This window comes from Taeniopygia guttata, chromosome 5 (assembly GCF_048771995.1).
Source record: "Taeniopygia guttata chromosome 5, bTaeGut7.mat, whole genome shotgun sequence".
Lineage (NCBI taxonomy): Eukaryota > Metazoa > Chordata > Aves > Passeriformes > Estrildidae > Taeniopygia > Taeniopygia guttata.
This window is the reverse complement of record NC_133030.1, coordinates 49,910,859-49,936,297: the sequence shown is the minus strand read 5'-3', so window position 1 is coordinate 49,936,297 and position 25,439 is coordinate 49,910,859. Positions and strand designations below refer to the sequence as shown.

Below are 25,439 nucleotides of genomic sequence, written 5' to 3'. Positions count from 1 at the left end.
GGATGATTCATGATCTAACCGGCAACTCTTCAACATGAAGTCAGAAAAACTCTGCTCTGCTTATTAAGTAAGATATCTTGTGGGACAAAGTACTCAACCAGATTCTTTCCTATTCCATCAGGTAGTTGAAGCAGGTAGGTAGTCATCCCTTTTGTTCCCTCATTAAGTTATATGGGTGCTGCTTTAGCATAATTCTGGCATTTTTTATGGCCTAAGAATTACCCAAGACCGAGCAACTGACATCTACACTAAAACAGTACTTCCTTGTCACCTGCTTGTGAGCACTGGATCATGATTTACTACTTTTTTTCTTGCATCTATGTTATTATCAAAAAGAGATAAAACTTTAATTGGCACATACTTATGAGTTAGTTCAAACAATGTTTGAGTTCATGAGTGTGGTAAGAAAATTCTTCAGTTCTCCACCAAAGTAACTTTGAGTTTTGAAAGATTCTTGGAGCACTATCATATATTAAATCAGAAATTCTTCATCCCTGCAAACAGCACTATATTGTCAAAAGTGAACATTTGCCAATATTCTGTAGAGCAATTTTATGGAAAATATTAGGCTTAAGCAATTAAACAATATTTTATCCAAACATATATCACTTCAAACTAAGAATTATTAATTTTATCTGCTTATATTTTAATTATTGTGTTAGTGCCCACAGATTTACTTAGAAAAAGAAACATAATAGAAGTTACTCTACTCAAGTTGCAGAGCCAGAAAACTAAAAGTTAGGTCTTGCCAGAATTGAGATGGTCAGTACAAATTATAACCAGCACATACATAAATCTGCATCATGATACAGTGTAAAAAAATACCCAATTATTATTTTCTCACCTTAGTGAGTTTTCTGCCTTAGTCAGTCCACCAAAGGTGATGCTCATTGATGAGCATCTATTCAATTGTACCTCTCACTGTACAATTGTCAAATTCTTCTCAGAGTGATTTCTGTCATCTGCTTATATATTTGGATATCAAGTTCTTCCATCATTAAACTTAGAAAATAATGCTTCCTTGAAACTGACATTTTTGTTGTTTTATTGTTCTTTTTTTTTTTTTAATTTAAATGTGCATATATTTAGCACCAGGCCTGACTTCCTGAGTAAAAGAAAGATAAAAAAGTACAGCTAAATGTGTCTATGATTGAATGCATTTAGCACCAAAAATTCCTGTACCTGTATCTCTTAATATCTCCTTATAGAGCTGCTTCGGTTTCTTTTGAAAACAGTTAAGCATTGGGTCAGTTTACAAACAAGAAGCGGAATCTATAGCACAGCAGACATTAGACCAACTTGAGAGATGTCTTTTTCCACAAGAACACAGAACACTTAAACTCTTATTCAGAACTAAATGTAGGACATGCTAAGCTTCCTCTTCTTTTCCCAAAAATGTTTTACATCCTCTTTAGCTTCTGACCCTATGTAGTTCAGGGACTTTCTGAACCAGACAAAGCACCCAGATCACTGTGTTTGATAGATACCTACTTTCAAATATTCTCCTCTTAGGTTTGGGAATGGTACACAGAGACTCAAAGCTGTGTTCCTTTCTTTCCACTCTCCTGCCTGAAGACAAAAGTGCAAACTGCTCTGTGTGAGCCTTTTCCTGTCCCTCTTTATTTCAGTTTTATTTTAAATGAAAGATAAAAAACCTGTGAAATTTGGGAACTTTTTATGTGATTTAAAAAATATGTCTAACTAACCTTTGCACCTCACTGCTTCGTGAATATTAATCCATTCATTTTCCCCAAATCCTTGTGGGACGGCAAGTAATTGGAATTTCTACAGATTGCTAAAAATATTTACAACATTTGAACTAATTTTCTGGTTTTAAAGTGAGGAAAAGAGGCATGCCATCATCAGGGTGAAAGAAAATGAGGTTTTGAGCACACCTGATTTTTGAAACTATGTAGCACTCCATTACACTTTATTTTCTCAAGATAAATGCCCCATTTACTTTATAGATAGCTGAAAATGTCAGCATGTCTAACTGCTGACTTTGAAATGGTGCACTTTGAAATAAATGACCTCCTAATGATCACCTATTAAAAGTCTGAAGTACTGTGGGTAGCACTAAGGGAAGTCATTAGACACTGCAAAGACAGGGACAGAGGGCAAAGTGATTTGGCACCTTAAAGTACTATTCCTGTGAAAGCACTTACTCAACACAGCCCATCTGCATTCACAACTCACCTCCCAACCTTCTCTAAAAAATAAAAGCAGTTTTAAAAACTATAGGTCACTGTGCAAGCTTGAGTTCATTCTAGAAAACAATTTATCTTGTACAGTGAAGATGGCAGAATTCCAGCAGGAAAAAAAAATCAAGTATATGAGGAGCTAAATGAGTATTATCCTGAGAATTTCTTTTTTGTTTGTTAAACTTTTGAGTGCTTTATTTTACAATTTAGTAATTTTATTAATTTAAAATCCTGACTAAAGCTGGGGAGGTATTTTGGGTTGTTTTTTAAAGTAAACTGAACATAGAGGAGTTGAAAAATATGTTCATACAGATATTTAATTCACCAAAACAGACCATCACTATTGTTGCCTCTTCATACCTAGCAAACTAATATAAGATGTTCCCTCTTTCCTATCCTAGCTTCCAGCTGTAGCTCCTGTTACACTGAAGTCTACCTTCCCAGACTCCCTTTCTTGCTGTAGCTGGCTCCTTCCCTTTCTCCATTCTGCCTTGGCTAAGAATGCAAATTTCTGCTAGCAAAGAAAAGTCTCAGTTTGAGCCCACAAAATTACAGCTAGTCCAATGACAGTAATTTAGTTATAGTGTAAAAGGAATCTGCAGGGAATTTGCTGCTAGAGTCGACAGAGGTTTGAGTGAGTGTATGTCACAGTGATTTTCTATTACTTACAGTTTCAGCACAGGAGCAAAAAATACATCTTTGATTTTATTCTTGCAAAATGCTGAACAGCATTGGCTGATGTTTAAAGGAAAGCAGCCTGAGGGAGATGCCTAGCACTGAATTTTTGGGTTTTTTTGGTAAATGGCTTTGGTAAGGCAAAGAAGGCAGCATTAATAACAAATACAAATAATAATAAAAAATACCAGTACCAGTTCATTGTAAGTCTCAAGATTCATGATGGAATTGTTACATAATGATACATAAATATATGTAAGTCCACAAAAAAGAAGGAAAATTAGAAACTAAGTAGTCTAAAAATACTTCTATTATATTTCTCCAATTACATGCAGCTAAATCACTGTGACTGTAGTTATTACATATCAAAGGCACTAACCTTCACTTTTTCCCATTCCACCCTCTCAATTAGATACCAGCTGAATGCAAATATGTGCAGGAGAAATAATGTGAAAGACAAATTAGAAGGTAATGCCATCTTAGCAACAATTACATACACCACATTTCTACCCTGCTATTTTAGTATTTCAAAATCTGTGTGCAGAAGTATAATAAATACAGGCCTAATTTTACATGGCTCTTTTGAGCTCCCTTTGAAAATGTTACCCCTAGGCTCAGTTTAAGATCTTGTCAACAACTTACATGCTCATCTTTCGGGACTGACTCTCCTTATTTCCATTGTTCTTTTGGTCAGCTGAGTTAAATAAGTTGCGAGAAGAACTGGAAGGGAAGGCAGCATTCCCACTATTGCCAACAGAATGAGTCCGGAATGAATCATCTGCAACACACAGGAGCAGCTTAGACAAAGAATTTTGATTGAAAACACTTCACAGTGTTTGCAAAAGTAAACAGAATAAGCTGTTTTTTTCCTGTGACATTAGTGGCATATTTCCTATGGCACTAATCCAAAATTTTAATGGAATGGTTTCTACTTAACATTCCTTCAAATATTTTTATTAAAAAGTCCCACTAAATAACGGGAATATTTCAACAAAAATATTTCAACAAAAATATTCATACATTTAACGTATGTAAAGAGTTTGATCTCTTGGGCCAATCTTTAGCTGCTTAAAATTTAGCTATTTAATGTAATTTAATGCCTAGTGCCTACTGGTAGTGAATGAAAAAATAGTTTTCTCTAGGAAGCCATTAATCTCAATCTTATCTTTAATCATCCACACTCTTTAAAATTTAGTGGACAGACCTGCAAACAATAGCTTCTCTCTCTTAATTCAATAGAAGTTTTACATAATATTAATTCTCCTCATGTAAAATAGGTGGGGAAAAATTCCAAACCTAACCTTTTTATGATATCTGACATTCCAACCAGGACATGACAAACTCAGATTATTTTTACTATTTTTAAATGTAAATTAAAACAAATGTGTAGGAAAAAAAAAAAAGAATCTGTAAAATCACTTCCCAGACTAGCACTTAAATGCCCAAACATATTGGATATCTATTATTCTGCTTTCTTTAGGAGAATGACATATTAGAGTATGCCTGCAGAATTGGGCCCATATATTCAACACCAACACAAAAAAAAAAGTGAAGTAAAACACAAAAGAGTAACCTACTTACCACTAAAGGATAACATACAACTCTTTCCTATTCCTGGTACGGAAGATGTATATCCTGTAGCAGAACTTTTACTTCAAAAAAAACCCAAACAAAACAAAACCAAGTTGGTTATTTCTGAAAGTTCCTCTCAGTTATATCCTACTGTATAGTAACATTGGAGGTTATTTCTGAGTTATTTTTTTCTATGAAAAAACTAAATGCGGAAGTTGTGCTAAAATATCTTTAAGAAATGTATGAAATTAGGTTTAGCAATTCATATTGAAAATAACTTTTAATATATGATAAAATGTGACATTTATTAAAGGAATCCATAACTATTTCTAGGCTTCAGCATGCCTTAGATGTTTCTTCCCTCAGTTAATCAATGAAACAGAGAGCTGAAAATATGTCACAATTCAGTGAGCAAATCACTACTTTCAGAGATCCATAAGCATTAATTTCATAGGACCTGTCAATTAACAAACATCTGCCTATGAGGTAAGCAATGAAGATTATAAAGATACTTAGGACACTTGTCTATGTTGCTGTATTTTGGATGCAGTACTTGAGTACTGAAAGATTGGCTTCGAACCAGCTTGGATTTTTTTTCTTCTTTGCCTAAAATGATACAGAACATTTTTTATATGAATATTACATTTCCTCAATCATTAAGAACACTTTAAAATATATTTTTCTATCAATCTATGGTAAATGAAGGAACAAGATTATTTAAATACTTCAATTAAAAAAAATAAATCTTAGGTCATTATTTAAATACTACAGAGTTAAGCAAAACTAAAAACCATAGGAAATACATTCAGTTCTAGGAGAAGTATAATTTCCTCTGTGCAGTAGGTGTAACTTGGGTCCACAGATGTCAACAGCAACTTTGCTGGGGTTTACCCTGATGATGTGAGATCAAAGTGTTCCAGGTGACTTTTTGAACAGCTCTTACCTGCTAATGTACCAGAAGAGCTTCCAGAAATAGAGAGATTGACACTTTTTGACAACACTGATGATGTTTTACTGTCTCTACCTACAAAAAAACAAAACAAAAAAAAAACCCAAAACAAGTCCAGTAAAATACCTTTCCTCTTAAAACTTAAATTTTTATAAAAGAGAGGACATAACATAGCACAGTCCTGGAGCAAAGAGTAATAATATGTAATCCACTGCTACTAGCACTTCAGAAATACCTCAGAAAAGTACTTACATTATATCCTAAAATAAAAAATAACAGAGAAATAAAATGAAAGTATTTTATTTAAAAAAAACAAAATAAAACATATGTATTATTATACATTATATATTATGAGGCAATTTTTCAAAACTTCAGAAATATATAGAAACAATTTTTATATCCAATTTCTAGATCTCTGTTTAGTGTATAAAGTGTCTCTTTCCTGCTCCTTTCTCTACTACCTTTATAAAGCATGCAGAAACATGTCCACAAATAAACTTACGTTTCTTTTCAAATATTTTATCATTAATATTTGTAGATCTTCCTTCATTTTTCTGCTTCTCTTTTTCTAATTGTTCCTAAAAGGATGAATAGTTTTCTTAGATATTACTCAGGTAAAAGTAAATAAATTGTGTTTCCAAATAACAGTTCATTTCTATTCTCCTGCTAGAGTAGTAGTACAATCCCTGATTAATATCCAGAGAAGCAATTATGTAATACAGAAAGAAATCAGGGTACATATCTCATTTTAAAACCACCATCTGAAGAAAGCTCAGAGCTGAAGTTCACATGTAGAGCTTATAATTAAAATTATGCCTGGCTTTTGGGGTTTTGTAAATTCAAGAAGATACAGACACTGGCAGCTGGCAATGTAAAACTTTTCTCTAACACAGATACTCTGAAAACAGAACAGGCAAAACTTTTATTTCATAAAATTCAATGAAAATGTTTTTCTTAAATTTTAAGGTGTGTCACATATATTTAGATTTATAAAGATCTAAAATTAACATATACAGTTGATAAATCTTTATGAAAATATCAACTATGTAAAATTGTTTAGGTTCATGGAATTTATTTGCGCTTCAGTAATACTACCCAGTTTAAAAGTATATTCCATTTTGGTGAGTAGATATCACTCCAGATTTAAAAAATTATACAATATTAGCTTATTTTCTATGCCATTTTCACAATAAAAATTGTTAAGTAAACCACAATTGCTCTAATCTATATATTTAATGTAGTTCTAATTACTACCAAATCAAGAAAAGAAAGAGCTAATTCATTCAGGTCAGGGCTGCTGGAAAATAGTTTCTACAAAGTCAACTACTACAATTAAGGAAACTTACTGACATATTCAGTATTAAAATCTTTAGCAGTCAGATACATTTAAGTGGGCTGAATGGCTGTTCATCTGTTTGGGACTGCAACATGTCCCAATTCACTGTGTCCCTCTCAGGTCCCCCAAAAGCATGCCTCTCACAGACAGTGCTAATGAGGCCTTTGTGATACAGAAGGGTGGCCCAGATCAGTGACCTATATCATAAAAATTCAGGTGTTTTTCTAAAATATAGCTGTGGGAACAGGCTAAAAATTGCTGCCATCATACAACACACAGTAGCACCGGAGGCTATTTTGCACCACACAAACACTTTCAGTCTAAAAGCATTAACAGCATCTAGCTGAAGAGTGCTGGAGCAAAGTTCAGGACTTTGAGTGTGTGTATGCAGGTCCTGAGAGCCCAGCTGGCTCGGGACATGGGAAGTGGCAGAAGTCTGTGGCTCAGGTGTATTTGCTCATACTGACCTGCAATACCCATTGACATCAAATGGACCACAAAGGTAAGAAACAAGGACATTTTTGGGACACTCCTGAATCTCTCCTCGTTTACTACAAAGAAGTTTATTTACTACAAGTCACAGAAACCAACAATTTTAGGATCTTCTGAATCCTGTCAGTTGCTCAGCTTCTCCCACCTCAGGCTGGAGGGGAGGCAGCAGGTGGGAGTTCCGCAGTGGTCTAATCTAGGATTTGTGGAGATGTGGTAAAGATATAAGCTGTTTGCTAAAGTGCCTACTGCACCTTTTGCTTTTCTCTCTTTCCTGGCTAATTAGAAAGCTGTAACACAGAGCATTCTTTGACTTCCTTGGTACAAGAGAAGTTATGGGATTCATTTCTTTGCCTAGGAAAGCTGTATGTCAATTCTGAGGTGTTTCATTGACCAGTTCATCATGTTGTACATGGTATTTCTCAAGAAACTCAGGTTTGTCTTTCTAATTGGTACAGCAAAATTTAGGCAGTAAAGAAAAAAATGTTACATGTTACTTTGAAGGATTGAACCCTATTATGAAGAGTAAAATGAAACCACACATGGATTTTGAACCTATCAGGTCTCTCCAAAATATGCATTTCTCATAACTTAAAATTATTGCCTCATTAATATGTAGCTACAAACTATTTAAAAATAATGACAGTGTACTGACAAAATATACTATTTCCAAAAGATGTTCTTGTCTCTCCTTTTCTTGATCTAATAAATCATTTTCGTAAAATCTTTTCTGAAACTTCAAAATAAAATTAATAAAAATAAAAAATCACTACATGAAAATGGAAACTAAAAGTAGTAGATAAGTATTAAAGTTAGTAAGTACTTACAGCATCTACAGAGATCTCCATTCTGTCCAATTCTAACACTGTCTATAAAGAATATTAAGACATTATTTATTATAACTCAATGGCATGTCACACTATGATGTAAAAACTTGTCTTTTCTTCCTAAATATTTGAAACCTATGCTTTCATTTTTGTGGTACAAATGCAATTTAAAAGTGTCAGAGATATTCTCAGAGCCCTGTTGAGACTCACGATGAATAGATTCACAGAATATCTATATGGAAATCAAAATACACTCAAGGAAGCACCACAGCAAGAATAGCTATAGCAGAGGTAAAGGAAAAAGCAACTCAGGAACCTGTGTCTAATTCAGAAGGTTCCACACAGGTGTTCACCCAGTTTCTCTCCTGAAGACTGGGCCTGTAAGGAAGCCATCTTCTTGAGCTATTTCACTTCATGGTTTCTAAATTTGAGACTAAGCATGGACATTCCTCAAAGAGGTGCTTTTTTGAACATTCACATTAAAAACTCATTTGTAACATTTCAAAATCCTGCAAATGTTTTGTCCTTATATTGTAAAATATACAGACTAACAAGATATCTCTCTCTCACAGACCTGATGATATTCACTAGAATCAATATTTGATCTTTCTCTAATAATTTTTTTCATAAATGGTCATTGAGCCAAAATCCTGAATTTGAATCACTACAAAATAACTGTAATATAAGTAACCAAGGAAACATCAACACTCCTAAATTTCACATAACATACTATACTACATCATCTTTTAATTTTTCAAAATTACATAATAGAGAATGGAATTTTTTAATCTCCCATTCTTACATTGAGAAAATCCACAAAAAGCATAACTTTAGTCATCTTAACTTTCAGTGATAAACCCAAAAATAAATGCTGCTTAAAAAGAAAAATGCTTACTCTTTTCACAATAGTCAAGACATCTTTGTCTTTCTCTTGACATAGAAGTTTCCTTATACATAATTCCAACTGCTGAAGTAAATGTTTATCAGTGGGAATCTTCAGAGTAGATTTGACTTTTGGCAACAAACAGCATAGCTTCATTCTACCAAAAAAACCCAAATATTCACTTTTTGATGCACAGTGTCTATTTAAATAGTTTCACTTAATAATAAACAGTATGTGGTGAAGCTGAGTGCACACATACATGTGCAAACTATGCTTACATAAATCTCTGTGCAGCATTAATATTAGATGTTCAGATATGTCAATGATGACAACATGAGTGACACACATCAGAAACAAGATTAAAAGCGTAAAATAACATAAAATGTGTGACCAAAAATAAATTCTACTTTCCTAATGGTAATAACTGTCTGGTCCCTATCTGTTTAGAAAATAAAGGAAAAACAGTTACTACAAAAATAACAGGAAAAACACCATATAAAAATGAATAATAGACCAAGTTCCCTAACATTATTGTACTGTTTTTCAATTTTCCTTAACAATGAAGCAGATACCCTTTTCCATAACATAAAACCTGCTCTAAGTTGTTTAGTTCAGACCACTGAAAGAATTGCTTGAGTGTTTTACTTCACATATAGTGACAGTGAAATGGATGGGAATTAATAGAGGTTGAAGCTGTGTTCTCTCTCTACACCCATGAAACAGCATATTACTTTTTTCCCATCTATTGCTGGCTCTCCTCTCCTCATTGCTCCCTTCAATCCCAAATCCTGGTGCTTAGAATTGATCTTCTTCTGGGATCTCCTAGCACCCTCCCCACACTCCCCTGCACCTTTAATACTGGTCATTCTGAAGGCTCTTTATATTTTTACTCAAGTTCCATTATTTAAGCAAAACATAAACTTATAACAGTATATCTTAATATATTATTTAAAGCTTTTTTGACTGTACACTGCTTCATATTCTACATACCTGACATTTGCCACTGGGTCATGTGTAAGTTCAAGCACAGGTAAAAAGAAGTATTTACAGAAGAATGATTTTGAAAACAGTTCCATAATGAATTCACAAGTATCTAAAAAACGAAGTCTGTTCCAGTAACTTTTTCCTTGGCCAAGTTCTGAAAAATAAAAATTTGCAGATATTATCTGTGAAGTCTTCAATGTCAGACAGAAAACATTTCACAGGTTGATCTTTGACTTAAAAGATAATAATTACAGACATCAAAAGACATATTCTCAGCCTATCTCAATTCTTTCTTTTAGTAAAAAATTAACATTCTGAATTCCATTAATTCTGTCAGTGAGCACTCCAAAAAGCAAAAGAGCAAGTAAACTAGCTGTAGTGCTAAAGAAACTCCTGTATGTCTTTCAAGCCATGTCACAGGAGTATCAAAATTACTGTGTAAACATCAAGGAATGTTAATGAGAACTGTTAAAACGTCTAAGCTATCTTCAAAACACATAGCATACACCAAAATATCAACTTTAGGTGGCTGGTTAATAAATTAATTTCTGAGATTTATTCAGCACTTCTTATGCTGAAGCCTCTAGAGAATTTTACTTCTAGAGAGGAACTCTGTTTTTTATTTTGCTGCACCCACAGCTTAGTAATTTTGGCTAAAAGAAGTAGGGTTGGAGGGGTCTTGGCATATTATCAGTTTCTGCATTGCCTCTTCCCCAATCCCTTTATATAAACTCCAGATATATACCTCACATATGCACAGTACATTTTGATGATGTGAGCAACTGAATGTCTTCCAAGCGTAGTCCCTCCAATGATGAAGGAAATTACACTGAATAAATGTAACTGTAAATAGATCTTCAGCCAAAACTAACTCATTTCTCAGTAATTGAGGAAAGATCATCTTACGTTCAATCAGTTTCTGAATAACCTCGTGTCTCTGCTCTTGCTTGCGATTGTAGCGCAAATAAACGCACAAAGTCCGAGCAGCTGCTTTTTGGACTGGCAGAACATTCTTGAAAGAAATAAAGGGTTAAACATATCAGAAGGAGTATGACTAAAAACATATATAGAATTAGAAAAAAATTAGCTAAAAAGTAGACAAGTAGCCTAACTTTATAAATTTTTAAATAAATGTCATTATGTAAGAGAGAATTAGGAAGTTTGGCCAATTCATGAGACACTTCCTTCTTTATTCCTTCTCCTCAACTTGTAGATTTAACTATTCATAAGCACCTTAAAATATTCCATGTTTGCAAGGCACCTTCGGTATTGCAGGTGGTAGAAATAAAATTTACATCATCTTCTCTTACAACAGTTTTATTCTTGGATTAACTCAGTAAAATTTCAGACTAGTAGCTCTAAATGATAATTTATTTTAGAAATGCAGAGTTCTTTCATAAAGAACAAACACAATGTAATGTATGGAATCAGGAAAAAGAAGGCATATTTCAGAGGAAAAATTTTTGATTTAACTAGAAACAAACTGATGATGAGCACAAGGAAAAGAAGAAGTCTTGGATAGGAGGAAAACTGTCAATCCAAATTTCGCTCCTCAAATGGGGAAATGTTTTCAGTGAAAATTCTCATAGAAAAAATTACAGGACTTGATATACCATATATAGACATATTCTCAGCATAGGTTAGGATTTTCAGGTTAAGGCTTAGGACTTTCAGATTAATATAACACAGGAAGTACTACACATAGCAAATATCCAGTGGTCTAACTTGTGTTAACAAATAAAACCAAATGAGAAAGAGACAAGTGGGCTCACATTTGTCAAAATGATTGTCAACATCCTGTGAAGAAAACGGTAATAGATCTGATCGCTCGGTATGATATGAGGGAGACATGCATATTTTTGTAGTAACTTCTCATGAGTTCTCCATTTTAAAGAAGTCGCTGCTCTCTGTTCTGCTGTTGTTAACGCAGGAATCAAGTCAGGAATAGAGAGTAACTACAAACAGAAAGATAAACAATAATTTTACATTTTCAATCTGCGTGTCTTGTCACTATGCTTAAGAAGCAAATCACAACAATGTAAGAAGGGAAGACTAATCCAAAAGCTATTTCAGTACCTAGTTAAATACACTTTCATCTCCAATCCCTTCTCCTGACAAAGGAGAACTAAACACCGTTCTCTTTGTAACACCCTTTTACAGATATTAAAACCATTATGCCAACTCTCCTCAGTATTCTCTTTCTCAAACCAAATGAATCCCATTTCTCTTTTATCCTCTTAATCTTTGCAGTTATTGTTCTCAATCCCCTAATTAGTTTTAGTAGGAATTAATTTTAGTAGGAACTGTACACCTTTTCTCAGTAGAAGACAAAGAATTTTTAGTAGCCAAGCTAAATCCCTTTTAATATTAAGAAAAATGAAACAGACTGACACACCTGATGTTGCGTTTGCTATATGTGATATATATTTACAGCTGTAAACAACTGAAAAATTCATATTTTTAAATTACACTGTCAACTTCTTCACATACAAGAAAATAAATTTCTTCAGTTCTTATACTGCTGCAGTATCTCAATTTATCATACATTTAGGAAGTATGCTCAAAGGCAACATCCTTTCTGTTCCATCTTAGAGGTAAGGAGTCATGGAATAAACCATCATCTAGAGCTACATACAATTAAATTAGAAAAGGTGGGAGCTGAGTACAGATCTCTTAATTCAGTGTCTTTACTTCAGAAAATATATTTCAGAAATAGATTTCCTTCTAGCAGAAGCCTGAATGAAAATGGCACCCATGAGCAATTGATACATCAATATGAAAAAAATTTAAAATAGGTATTAGCTATCAATCCCTTAATAAAAAACAAGTTTTGTTTTCACTTAACTGTGGTTAATTAGAAAAAGAACATGTATACACTGTTCATTTTTGCATTAAATCTAATCTTTCAAAATTTTTTTCATGCTAAATCTTATAACGTCAACAATCAAATAAAAAAACTGAACAGAAACTTCTTATCTCTCCAAAGCAGAAACTAATCATGAAAGCCTTTTCCTACAAAATTTGTCTGAAATTTCTTACTACCTTCATTTAGAAAGAAAATATGAAAAACCTCATGAGAATACCCACCTTGCTTTCTGATCCATTGTTTTCTCCTCCATTAGTCATTAGTTCAAGGATTTCAGGAAGGTGACCTACTAGGGCATCTAACACCTATTTAAAGAAAGGCTGCATGAAAGAGATCTGTAAATTAACTTAACTCCATGTTTAACTCTCACCAACATATCCCTGCTGACACCTTTCAAGTTACTGCTCTCTCATACAGAAAAAAAATGGAGATTAGTTCCATTGATTAGATCCATTGATGGCTGATATTTTAATGCAGTAAGTAATATAAGTATTACAGGTATCAGTTCTCATTTATGTGATCAGACAAGCTTTCTAACTAGAGTAGTCTAACTTACTACTGGAGAAACCGTATCAGAGGAAATCGTGATTTTTTCTTGAATATAAAAATGTCTCTTCTTTCCATCTAAAAATGTCTCACTGTACTAATTGCAATATAACTGATTCATGTTCTATGCACCTTGGACAAAAACTCTTTCTGTAAATTTTCATCTTTGAACCGTACACAACTTCTTTATCTCCTCTTCAATTGGACAATAAAAGTAAAACAAATCAAAAGACTTTGAATCTTATCAACTATTATTTTAATAGAGTACCAAACCCAAAGCTTTTTAGAGTTTGTAAGGTAATAAATAATACAGTAATTAAAACTATTTGGAGTTAGTATTTTTAAAAACTAATAAATTTAGTGTGGGTTTACTAATTTCAAACACCTTCCTATTTTCCTCTTGTTTATTCACAGAAGGCTGGCATCTTTATGCAGAGTCTGTGCAATAGAAGTAAAAACTGTTAATCATTTCAAATTGTTACTCGACGGTGTTAGTGAAGAGTTATTAAACATGAAGATAATCTGCCTCAATGTAGCAAGCAAAAAAAGTTCCAATAAAAGTGTATTACCTCCAGTGACTCATCCTGTAATAGCGTAACCAGTTCTTTATGTATTGTATACACATCAGAATTTAAAAGCTTAGCAACCTAAAAAATGACAGAAAGTTAGCAAGGTGAAACATTCTTTAGTTCTATGGCACAACACTGCTTTCTTACTTTACAGCAAGCATGAAGAGACACAGAAACAAGTGTGTAATATCAGCTTCCTAAAGTTCCGTACTTTCCCACTGATCAGATTAAAAATATGCTTATATAAAGAACATGAGACAAGAAACAGGTCTAACTATGAAACATGCTTATAGAATTAACTCTATTTCACATTTAACAAGAATTTTTTAGGCTGCACTGCAAGGCTAGAAATTTCCTTGCAGAATATTCAAATGTTGTAAATTAGGAGAGTTAAGAGTCAGCCTGCTCTATAATTTACAGAAGATGAAACACAAATTTTTCTTATCCTCTGCTGGATTTTAAGTTTCCCCAACCTTCCACCTGAAGTTTTCACTCCTTACTCCTTTTGGGTTTTGACTGTGACTCAAGCGATTCATAAGTCTCATGTAAATTTTTAAAAAACACCAGCAATCCATCTTCATGGTATTAAAAAGGTTTTATAGCAAGCATAACATAAACTTGAGGAATGAGATTGTTTTACCACAAGAAATATTTAGATGATGTTTCTTAATGTTTGTTTAAGCTAAGTGAAAATAAGAGCTTACTTCCAATCAAGATGAAACTTTAAGAAAATGGCTGCAAGGACCTTTTTTTTTTGGAAAGTAATACAGATAGCAGGGAATGCCATAAATTACTCATTTTTGTCGGTCACATAGTTGTCTAGTTAAGGTGTTAAAATTAAATCAATGAGAACTAAATGTACATTTAGACCAACATATAATTTTACAGGTTTTTTTTTTTTCAAATGAGCTAGAATACTTCCCTTATATCTAGGCAGTACCTTAATAGTGCTATACAGCTAAAACAAAATATTATGTAGAATTAGATGCTAATTTTACAGTTTCAACAATTATGTTAGACTATCATTCATTAAGACAAGACATCAATAGGTAATGAGAACTGGAAATCCATACATCTTTCTTACAATGGTGGAAAAAAAAAACATTTTTCTCTCTACTATTAATTTAAAAGTTTTCAGCAAACTGCTTTATTTACCAATTTCCCCAGCAACAAAATGGGATCAACGCTAAGCTCAAAGACTGAAACACAAGAGCGTTATGAAACACATTTTAATTTCTGGAACTCATTCCACATAGTTAATATTACCTATGCATTTGTACATTTTTTTTTTAATTTTATGAAACAACAAAGTAGAATTTTTATAAGCTGAATGGAAATATAAGAATACATATGCTGTTACATCTGCATAAATATCCAAGCAGTTTCATATTAAGTTGAGCATTTCATTTAGATTTGTTCCACAAAAATATATATATAGCACATATACCAGCAAACTACAGTTCTAAAGATTTTCAGGCACAAAAGGGGGAAGTTCCTTTCTGTTTTCTAATACTATTGAAAAACTTCAAATATTATAGTTACTACATTTTTTTATGTTTGTGGTACTAGATGTCCGAAAGTTTTTCTAGCTTTTTCTCCTTCCAATCTCACCTAGCAGTAATCTCTTGTAGACAAATTTCACACAACTTAAATAAAATACTGTGTGTATATGGGCTATATACAGAGGCCAAACAGAACTGAACATCCTTGATGAACTAAATAATTTCAATACATTTTCTCATGTCTTTTTATTTTGGTTGAACAGCCACAAACGTAAGCCTAAAGACAAAAACAAAATAAACCCATGTGAGCAGTAACAAAGAACCATTGTAGACTTACTTCAAAGAAACTTATGGCCATGGTATATCTGACAGGAACCTCGGGGTCATGACAAAGGCAGAAGAATATAGAATAAAGTTCTAAATGGAAGTTCTTTGGATCCACAAAAACAATCATGGCCTGTGGAAGGAAAAAGTCCTTTTTTTAACTACACAGCTAAAGGATGACACTAGCAGAGATGATCAGATGAGTCTGAGAGGCAACAGGTTGTTATTTTAGGAAGAAGTGTGAAGGTTTTGCTGGCCTTGTAAAATACAGGCACCAGATAAAATCCAGAGTTGAGACCTAAACAAAATTTATTTATCTTCCAGACATGCTGCAGGCTGTTTTTCTGAAGATACTGACTAAAACCATGAGATATAAAACTTCAGATTTATAAATATTGTTAATGTTTCTGTACTCTAGCAAAAACTGCAAATGGACTCTTCAAAAACAAACATTTTAGCAAGCAACAAAGCAAGAATCTGAATTTCAATATGATTGTGTTTGTACATACCTTGGTTTTGCTCAAATAAACCAACAAATGTCTACCCACATACAGTGTGTTTGCCTTTAAAAGGCAGAAGAGAAAACAGCTGTCTAGGCTCTTGGTGCAAACACATTTTCATTGAATACAAATGCAGAATGTCAAAATACAAAGTAGATTTACAAAAATATGACTGGTGTATTTAAAAACCTCACATAAAATTGAAAAGACTTTCTGTACTCAGGCAGAAACATGATTAAAACATAACCTGAGCATTCAGTTTCAATCTCTCACTCCCAAGAACAATGTGACACACAATGAATGTGAAAGTGTAGATTCAAGTGGTTTGAAACTGGGGACTCTGTTTGACAGACCTTTTCCCAAACCCTTTGTGCTAAGTGTTTGGAGAAAATGTGCAGGAAAGAATAAAGCCAGCAAACTCTTAGAACACCATTTCCTCAGTCCAAATGTGCCAATAATTTTCTGAGGCTCTGCAAAGAGTAGTATTTCATGCTTACTCTTTTGCACAACTTCACTAACTGAAACTTTGCAGGAAAGAGCTAAAATCTAGCTAATAATGAACAATTTGGGAATAACTCCTCTATCACTTGTACAGTCTTATTTAGAGAATTGCATGCACAACACAAATTAAGATTAAACCTTAAATGAATATTACTTACTGGAAAATTGTAAGCACAGTTCTTCCTCACTGAAATATACTTCTTTTCCTGTTCCAGAGTTTGCAGATGTAGTTGATTATCATTATGCCCATTTTCCTGCTGTAACCCCAGTGTGGAAAGCTTCTTATAAAATTCCAAAAACCGCAAGTGCTGTTCAGGAGTAAAAATGCCTCAAAAAAAAAACAAAAGCAAAAAAAACCAAACAAAACAACAAACTTTTCTCATTACAAATGCTACTAATAATGTATGCAAACAAATCTTGTTTTAAAATATCAAATACCTAGATTTTATCCCTCCTCTTCCTTCTACCTCCCTTGAATCTAGCAGAGTATAATCACTACAGACAAGTACTCAGAAGAAACTGGAACATAACTAGCACGAAGAATTTAAAAACTACAAGTATATTAGGTAAGAGAAAAACCAAGAAAAGGCTCAATTTTCTATTCCAGAGGGCAAGGCAAAGCTATCATTGATTGGTATCAAGAATGCTGAAATGCTTAATAATTTTATAAAATTCCACTAATATCATCAGGCTGAGTACAACTAATAACTCTGACAAAAATTCAAGCTTTAAGTAGAGAAACAACAGGTCAGTGGATCTTAAGAGGGTTTCAAAATACACAGTCAGATATGCTTCATTCCAGTACTCAAAGTACTAGTTGCTGAAATCTTAAATAACAGAATAGAAAAGGGCTGAAGTGGTACTTATATTTAATAGCTGGAGAGGGACAGGACAAGCCATATAATTACGTAAGTCAGGTTACTTTCACATGTTTGAAAAAACTGAAACAAACAAACAAAAGTCTACTACTAAATACCACCACATCCATATATATCCCCTCCAAAAAATAGCAGTAGTCAACATGGCAAAAGGAAAACTTGTCAAACTGATTCAATTTCCTTCTAGTTTGGCATAACAGGACCTGTGAAACCAAAGAGGCAATAAGGGTCATGACTTTCACAATAATGGAACAGGAATGATAGATTAAAAACTATAAAAGTGCTCCAAAACTACTTGGAAAAAGAACTAAGAGAAAACTACCCATATACCAATGAGAAGATAGGCAATTGTATAAAGTAAGTTCTGTCCCAGTTGTGGTACTAGTCAGTATTTTCATTGATCTTCTGGATGCTAGACAAGAGGCTTTGCTTATTCAGAATTCTGAAAGCACCAACCAAGGACAGAGAATGCTTATTCTTCAGAAAGACAGTTTAAAATTATCTTCAGTAACTGGACATACTGTCTTAAAACTTCAGACTATTATTCCATTAGAACAGCAGTAAGATACCATACTTAGCCTGATCTGCATCACCTGAACAAGGCCAGAAAAGAGAAAGACTAACTAGCTGCTAGACTTTTTAAAAAAGGCAATTTTTCATACTGAAAAATGTGAACAGCAATATGTTTGGCAAGACATATGAAGTAACCCTTTCACTTCATTCAACTGTCCTAAGGCATAACACTTCAAGAAAAATATAGACTTGTCAGATGGAGTTCAGAGGTGAAGAAAAAGCAATAGTTAGTCATTCAATCTAGAGAAAAGAAGACTAAAAAACATGATAACACAGGATGGACTGTCCTAGCTCTCTGTTTCTGAAAATAACATTTTGACATTGTGGAACAGCCATTTCAAGTAATCTGTAGTGAAGCAATGGTCACTTTGATTGTCTCTAACATAATCATGAAGGTTCATTTTAAAAAGCTGTAGGAAAGATCAAAGGTTTTAAGAGCCTAGGGGGAAATTAAAATGTAAAGCCATGATTCTGTGCTGATCCTCCACAGGTACTATATGGCAGGCAGATCTATCAAGGAAAATTGTGCTGCACTCAAATGAAAATTCAAGCACAGATTATGATGTAAAGATTATGAGTACAGATTTGGCTGCAGCTGGGGAATCCACATGGCATTACATCTCCTTTCTCCCCAGAAGTTCCTTATGGCCCACACTCTGCACTGTGCCTTAAAAAGGAGATCAAGCACAGAAAAGAACAAAGTTAACATCATAATGTTTTCAAACATTTCTAGTTTCAAAAATTCAAAAATTCAATCACAAGCTCCAGAATACCCAAAATATCAGTCAAACCAATAAAGACGAAGCACCATGTTTTTATCTTTGACCCTATCTAAACAAGACAAAAACAACAAAAAACAGTAAGCAGATGGTCACCATAAGAGGAAATTTCCAAAATCTAACTAACTACTATTTCATTTTTCCCCCCATTCCAAGGGGTTAAAATTCTCCACTCTTCCCTCATATTTAAGATTTTTTAAAAGAAATTAAATCATACCATATAATCCATTACACAGTTTTCCTAAATGGAAAGATAAAGAAACTAGGATAGATTCATCTGTTTTGAAGGATTTTTCACAGAACGATTTCACTAATGGGAGAACAGTTTGACTCCGATCATCTGAAAAACAAAAGATATTTTTAGAGTTAACCATTTGTCAACATTTAAAAAGAGCACAGAGACTGACCTTCTGTAGTAAATTGAGAAAAATTTCATTTAACATTCTCAGGATTGCTTCTGCAGGCACTCACTGAAGGTACAAAAGAGGTAAAGAGAATGATCCTAAATTTAGTACCTTTCCTGTTATATTAATTTTTTGTTTGTTCTTAGTGAAAAGGCATCCACCAGTAAAGGATGAGGCAGAGAATAAATAAACAGTGACTACCTTCTCCATCCACCAAGAATATAGAGAGAAAAAGAATACTGCATTATTCTTACAAGATTTCCTACAATAGTAGTAACACAGGGAGATCAAGACTGAACATAACTGTGACAGTAAATAGAAAACTCAGGATATTCTGCAAGTTAATTTTTTAAACCTAATGAGAAGTGTTACAAAATCTTTTGGTATACAATAAATTCACAGAGAAACAAAATAATTAAAGACACAGGAAAGAAACTAAATAATTTAGAAATTAAAGCCAAATCCAAACACTCTGTGTCCTTATGAAATAAACAAGCAAATGTTTGAAGAAATTTATATCTTTGGACTTATTTTAAATAAAATCATTGTATTAAGATGTTTTTTAAAGGGATAATGATTTTTTAATGGTAGATCAACAGCAATATTCAGCAAATAATTGTGACTGAACAAAGTTAGATTGGCCTTGGATAAATATTTTGATATTGTGGGAGAGAAACTCTAGGATGTAATTTTGGGTCATCTACCTTCAAAAGTGTTCATTTTCTAGTTCAGCCATGAAAGCAAAACCCACGCAACCCCCATTTCTAGAAAAATTCCTTAAAAACCTGTAAATAACCCGATTGCTTTCTCTAAGCTTCTAACAATAACTCAAAGCATTAGTTAGAGCAGGGGGTGGGGGAGGAGGAGTGAAGACTGAGAGGTGCAAAGAGAAGCACAAACTTGATAGCATCAATACAGAAGCTCAAGAATTAGAAAATTAACCTACTACCATACTTACTGATATAAACACTCACTGCTAAAAAGTCCATTTACAGTATTCTCCCCAAAACGATACTATTTTTTTCTTTTCCTTATCCACTCCTCTATATGGCTTAAATACAACCATATATTGCAGTAATTCATCACCAAGTTCCTGTACTATATTTTTGTTGAGCTAACACTTTGTATTCTGTGTACTGATAGCACTAAATTAATTAGTTAAATACTAGCAACACAATATTTCCATAATTTATGCAGTAATTTTACTCATCCCGTTTAGGCATATTAAATTAGAAACTTGGGTTATGCTAATTGATTTCATGGACAACTAGCTCACCTTCCTTAAAACTTTCTGCATATAAAGCACTTCAAGACATGAAATAGAAGGAAATATAAAGGACAAAGCAATGAACAAAATAAAATCAGAAATGTCTGAATAATGCAGTTGAAACAAAAAGCATTTAAATACAATTATAAGCACTAGAGCACTAGGAATTGGGCTAGTAAGCCTAAATTAGATTCTTACCTGCATCAAACATATCAAGCAGATTCACCAAGGTCTCAAAAGCTGCCAGGCGTACACTGCTGCCCTCATCTCTTGCCAGCTCCACTAACTCAGGAAGCACCATGGTTTTTGTTAGTTCTGTCCTGCAACGTGAATCAAGCAGTCAAAAGAAAGCTTACAATGAAACAATACTGCCACTGCAAAACAGAATTCTGCCTTGAAATATTCATTTAGATATTTTTGGGTAGTCAAGAAGAAAAACCAAAATTCTAAGGAAATAGAAATTAAATAAAAAACCTCCAGTCAATCTCAGGACTTTTCTTCTTTGTCAACCAAGGAAACATACAAACTTTAAATGCAGAACTTCATCATTAAAAAAGCATTCAAATTAGCTCAAAATAAATTACAGAAAATATAGCCTGAAAAAAAATCAAAGGACTCCAGCTATTTCACTAAGAAAATTCTTACGATCAAATATGCTCAATATGATGGTCCAAAGTCAAAATTTCATAAGTATGAGCCATGTTGGATTGAAGCATCTGGAAATATAATACATCAAAGATGAGCCTTCTTTACAGAGAACTGCTCAGAGAAAATGTGATTTCCCAACTAGTCTAAACACTGACTTTTGGCCTTGGTTTAAAGCAGCAAAGAAAGGTTTCTGCTTGTCCTTTTTTGCCTTGGTATGTACCAACCTACTAACATACTGCTGATATTTAACTTGGGATACTAAAATAAAAAAATGCTCAAAATATCACTTCCAATCAGACTAAAGCAGTAACAGCTGCCCCTTTTGTAAGTCAATATAAACAATAATCCTTTCAAATGTTTATAATCAGCATCGAAGTGATCTGCACCTTACAGAGTTTATTATACCTACCAGAAAATCAAGAGGTGTTAACAGTATTCTTCCAAGCAAATGATTAAACACTCAAACAAAATTACGAGAAAATGATAGATCATTTACTGGAAAAAACACTAACTGGTAAAAATAAGCATTTGGACTGTTGTCACATTATACCTTCAATATTTACCTGAAAATTTGCTCATGTCTGTTTAGTTACTTTTTTATTTACTTCCTACCTATTCATCCTCAACATGACACACTGGAATAGCTTCCATACTGAAAGCACTCAATGTTCACCATTTCTCATGAGATTAAATAATTTAAAGCATTCAGAAGGAATTTAGCTAAAACTTCAGATATAGAACAGTCTATACAAATACATTAATGCTAAAAATAAAAGTTGGTGAGGAGAGAATCAAAGACAAATACACAGGACAGATCACTAATTAATAAAAAAATATTTAGCCCTACCAAACTTACTATTCTAAGGTGGGGTAAATTGCCAGTAATGCTGTCATTTTCCACTGCATAATACCTATGATTTTTTTAAACTTACAACTCCCAGACAGAATAAATGAAATTTAGTTCATTTTAAAGACACTAAACAGAATTAAGAAAATTTCCCTTCCAGTATGGTTACTTACTAGTGTAAAACCTAATCTGTCTCTGCTGCTAGCACTGGGTAAGGAATGTTACCTTTTTTTAATCTGTAAAAGAAGTTACTGCTTTTTTTCATTCCTGACAAGATAGCACATAGAGAGACCTTGAATTTTACAATATTTGTTCACTCAAACACCAATCCTGTATGTAATTAACATTTTCTTTTATTAAAGTTACAGACTTTTTCAATCCTATGTGTGAATACTGAAGGCCTTCAAGCTTTGAGTAAAAGTTGATACTGAACTGAAATTTGCTTACAAAAGCCATTTAACATTCTTTCTCAAAACACTGCACAATAATTATTAAAACTGCTAATACTTGTCAGAATTTTTAAAGAAGACAAATACCACCAATGCATAATTGAGACCATTCCAAGAAGCTATAGATGAAGTCATTATTTAAAAAATCTGCTGGATTTATGGCTCAGCAATTTTACTATAAAAGAGAAAGAAAAATCTAAAAGTGGAAAAGAGACAACTGCCAACAGCCAATTACTAAGAACACATCTGTACATTCTAGATTCATTATTGAGTATGCATGAATTGAGCAATTTTAAAAGGAGTTTTTAGGTTTACATTTTAGAGAAATACTTTGCATTTAAGATCAGTCAGGCAAATTGCACTCACCCTATTCCTCGAGCTACATGTTCCAGTTGCCGACACATGCAAGTTCTAACTTCATATTCCACATCCTGGCACAGTGCTTTTACCAATGGAAGAACCTCTCTTTTAACACTAAAAATGTGAACATTTTTTATTATTATATATAACAAGAATATATAAAATCTAATGAGTAGTTCTGAACTTTACTCACATATTATTTGTTTATCCCATATGTCTATCCCATATGTGACTAATATGTCACACTCAATAAAGTATTTTCTGATAATCAGCAATTAGAAAACAATATTGTATATTGGGTGCATATATATGTTACAAAGAAATAGGAAAAGGAATATTTACTGCCATTATAATTTGCTCATATTCATCTATTATTTCTTATAAACTACAAAAATAGTAGGTAGGCTACTTTAATAGGATGCTGTCCTCATTTAATAACTTCTAATCTTCAGTACAATTTCTGAACAGTTGTTGAAAGAATGAAAAGATTATATAAATGGAAATGCAAATCCCAAGTACATGTCTGTAATACCTCATCTTTGATATGCAGGTATCTCCCAAGACATAATTAGGAAGAAAGGAGAAAAAGAATTTAAGATTAAAAGCTTGAATATTGCAATGTTTTCAGGCAAGTAGATGAAGTATTCATGTTAATCAATGGCAGATACAAAAATAAAATTTTTGACTCCTATTTCAGTAAAAACACATATTACAACTTGAAAGAATCAGCCATTGTGTTTCCTTTCACTGCCCAAGATTCTGTCATAAGTATTCATAAAATATCTCTATAAAAATCCTTATGCTATTGCAAAACTCAAGATAAATAATATGTAGACACTGACAAGCAAATTTTCAAGCCAGGTTGCACAGCCTCCCTTCATTTCAGTGAAAATTAATTTACTTCTTACAGAAAAAAATTAGCCTCAAGTTTCAAAAATTGTAGTCTTGGAAGTTCAGCATTTTAGAATACACTAAATTAGGGGCTACGTAAAAAGAAAAAAAGTCTTTTTAAGTTGGAACATTGGAGGGTAGAAAAACTAATGTTCCATGACAAGGACAGGATATAAAAAACCTAGGAATAACATCAAATACAAAGTTTTTAATTATAGCATAAATTTTATTAGGAAAAACTGTGCCACTCTGTAGAAGAAAGGGAAGATATGCTTATATATTGCCTACTCCTGAGGATAGATATGTCTTCTGGGCCTGTACCAAGAGCCCTTCTGAAATGGGAATGAGATCGCGTCCTGAATTTTACTCGGTCTGCCACATTCTACACCTGAGGACCCAGCTCTCTTTTCAGGCCTCTAAACTGCACTCAAGAGCTCTCTACCAGAAGAACAAGATACCCCAGAAAATTCTGAGTTGTCTTCTTAAAAAGTAGAGGCTGTGCAGAAAAGGTACTAAGACCTGTTTACTGAAATGTGGGGATTCCTGCTTCTGAAGAGCAAGGAATCATTTGAAGAAACATCACAAAACACGTGATTATAATGGCTACTAATTAACGCTGCTATATTTCACATAAGATTCCAAGTAACCCATAAAGTCACTTATTTCCATGCGAATGTAACATCAAAGAAATAAATGCAACTGCTATTCTGACAGAGTCCTAAAGATCTGGAACATTAAGATTTGGTAACATTCTCAAAAAAGACCGCTCTACCATTTTCATTAACTTTTGAATGTCCAACAAGTATAGTATATATTATATAGTGTGTGTATATATATATATATATATATGTATATATATTATAGTATATATTATATAGTATATAGTATATATTTGTCCAACAAATGAAAATTTAGATAGTTTGCTTTTGGGTGCTTCTAGCTCTTTTTTATTGAAGAAAAAAAAAAAAAAACCACAATCTAAAGACATTTATTCCTAAATGTCTTGTCATACTGTCCTGCTGTTTTTCTTTTCTGATATGCTGAATTCTTACATTTTGGGGCAGATCAAAATCATTATTAGAGTGGGTTTCCTCAACTAGACAGCTTCTGGGCCTCTAGTGGCCCACGGTGGATTTCTATTGTAATTCAAAGTCACGTTGCGCCGGGTCGCCCAGACAGCAAACACATTTGGTGAAGGGGTCATGCTACCGCAAGCCTGGGTGAACTGACCAAGGAATGTACCACACCAACGGCTTTGGGCAGATGAGTGACTCGGATTTACTTTCATCATTGCACCCTTTTCTGTCCAGACTCACAGACACTGAGTCTAAGGGCTGGATAATATCGGGGAACAGCAGTAGCTCCTCATATATCTACATTTTAATTAGGGATAGAAAAAAAACAGATCTACATGCTAGATTTGGTTACATAATAAAAAGTTAGGAATGGAATTCCTCTTCTTATGAGAAGAAACTCAAAGGAGGTGAAGTTGTGTTTTCTGCCTGTAAGTTTGCAGAGAAATCCACCGTGTGGCTTATTTTCTAGTAAGAGAAACAATATGAAAGAATGGTCTGAAAATGGTATCCATTCAAATCTGTGAAAGAATATACAAACTCAAG

General features: G+C 33.4%; 1 protein-coding gene across 4 annotated transcripts in view; it reads right to left on the bottom strand.

The window, feature by feature from the left end:
- PPP4R4 (protein phosphatase 4 regulatory subunit 4) overlaps positions 1 to 25,439 on the bottom strand; it is a 59,147-nt gene that overhangs the window by 2,566 nt on the left and 31,142 nt on the right. For 2 of the 4 annotated variants that reach the window (XM_030274903.4, XM_030274906.4), the window contains 18 exons: positions 22,936 to 23,043; positions 20,824 to 20,945; positions 19,172 to 19,294; positions 16,883 to 17,052; positions 15,737 to 15,856; positions 13,898 to 13,975; positions 13,004 to 13,087; positions 11,689 to 11,871; positions 10,823 to 10,928; positions 9,923 to 10,070; positions 8,945 to 9,089; positions 8,050 to 8,091; positions 5,900 to 5,975; positions 5,392 to 5,472; positions 4,961 to 5,054; positions 4,458 to 4,528; positions 3,519 to 3,654; positions 3,256 to 3,295 (listed from right to left, as the gene is read on the bottom strand). In XM_030274903.4, the coding sequence (XP_030130763.3) occupies positions 3,256 to 3,295; positions 3,519 to 3,654; positions 4,458 to 4,528; positions 4,961 to 5,054; positions 5,392 to 5,472; positions 5,900 to 5,975; positions 8,050 to 8,091; positions 8,945 to 9,089; positions 9,923 to 10,070; positions 10,823 to 10,928; positions 11,689 to 11,871; positions 13,004 to 13,087; positions 13,898 to 13,975; positions 15,737 to 15,856; positions 16,883 to 17,052; positions 19,172 to 19,294; positions 20,824 to 20,945; positions 22,936 to 23,043 (1,927 nt within the window). Of the gene's footprint in view, positions 1 to 3,255; positions 3,296 to 3,518; positions 3,655 to 4,457; positions 4,529 to 4,960; positions 5,055 to 5,391; positions 5,473 to 5,899; positions 5,976 to 7,886; positions 7,959 to 8,049; positions 8,092 to 8,944; positions 9,090 to 9,922; positions 10,071 to 10,822; positions 10,929 to 11,688; positions 11,872 to 13,003; positions 13,088 to 13,897; positions 13,976 to 15,736; positions 15,857 to 16,882; positions 17,053 to 19,171; positions 19,295 to 20,823; positions 20,946 to 22,935; positions 23,044 to 25,439 lie in introns of all 4 variants that reach the window. The other 2 variants (XM_041716877.2, XM_030274905.4) reach the window with 2 other exon arrangements.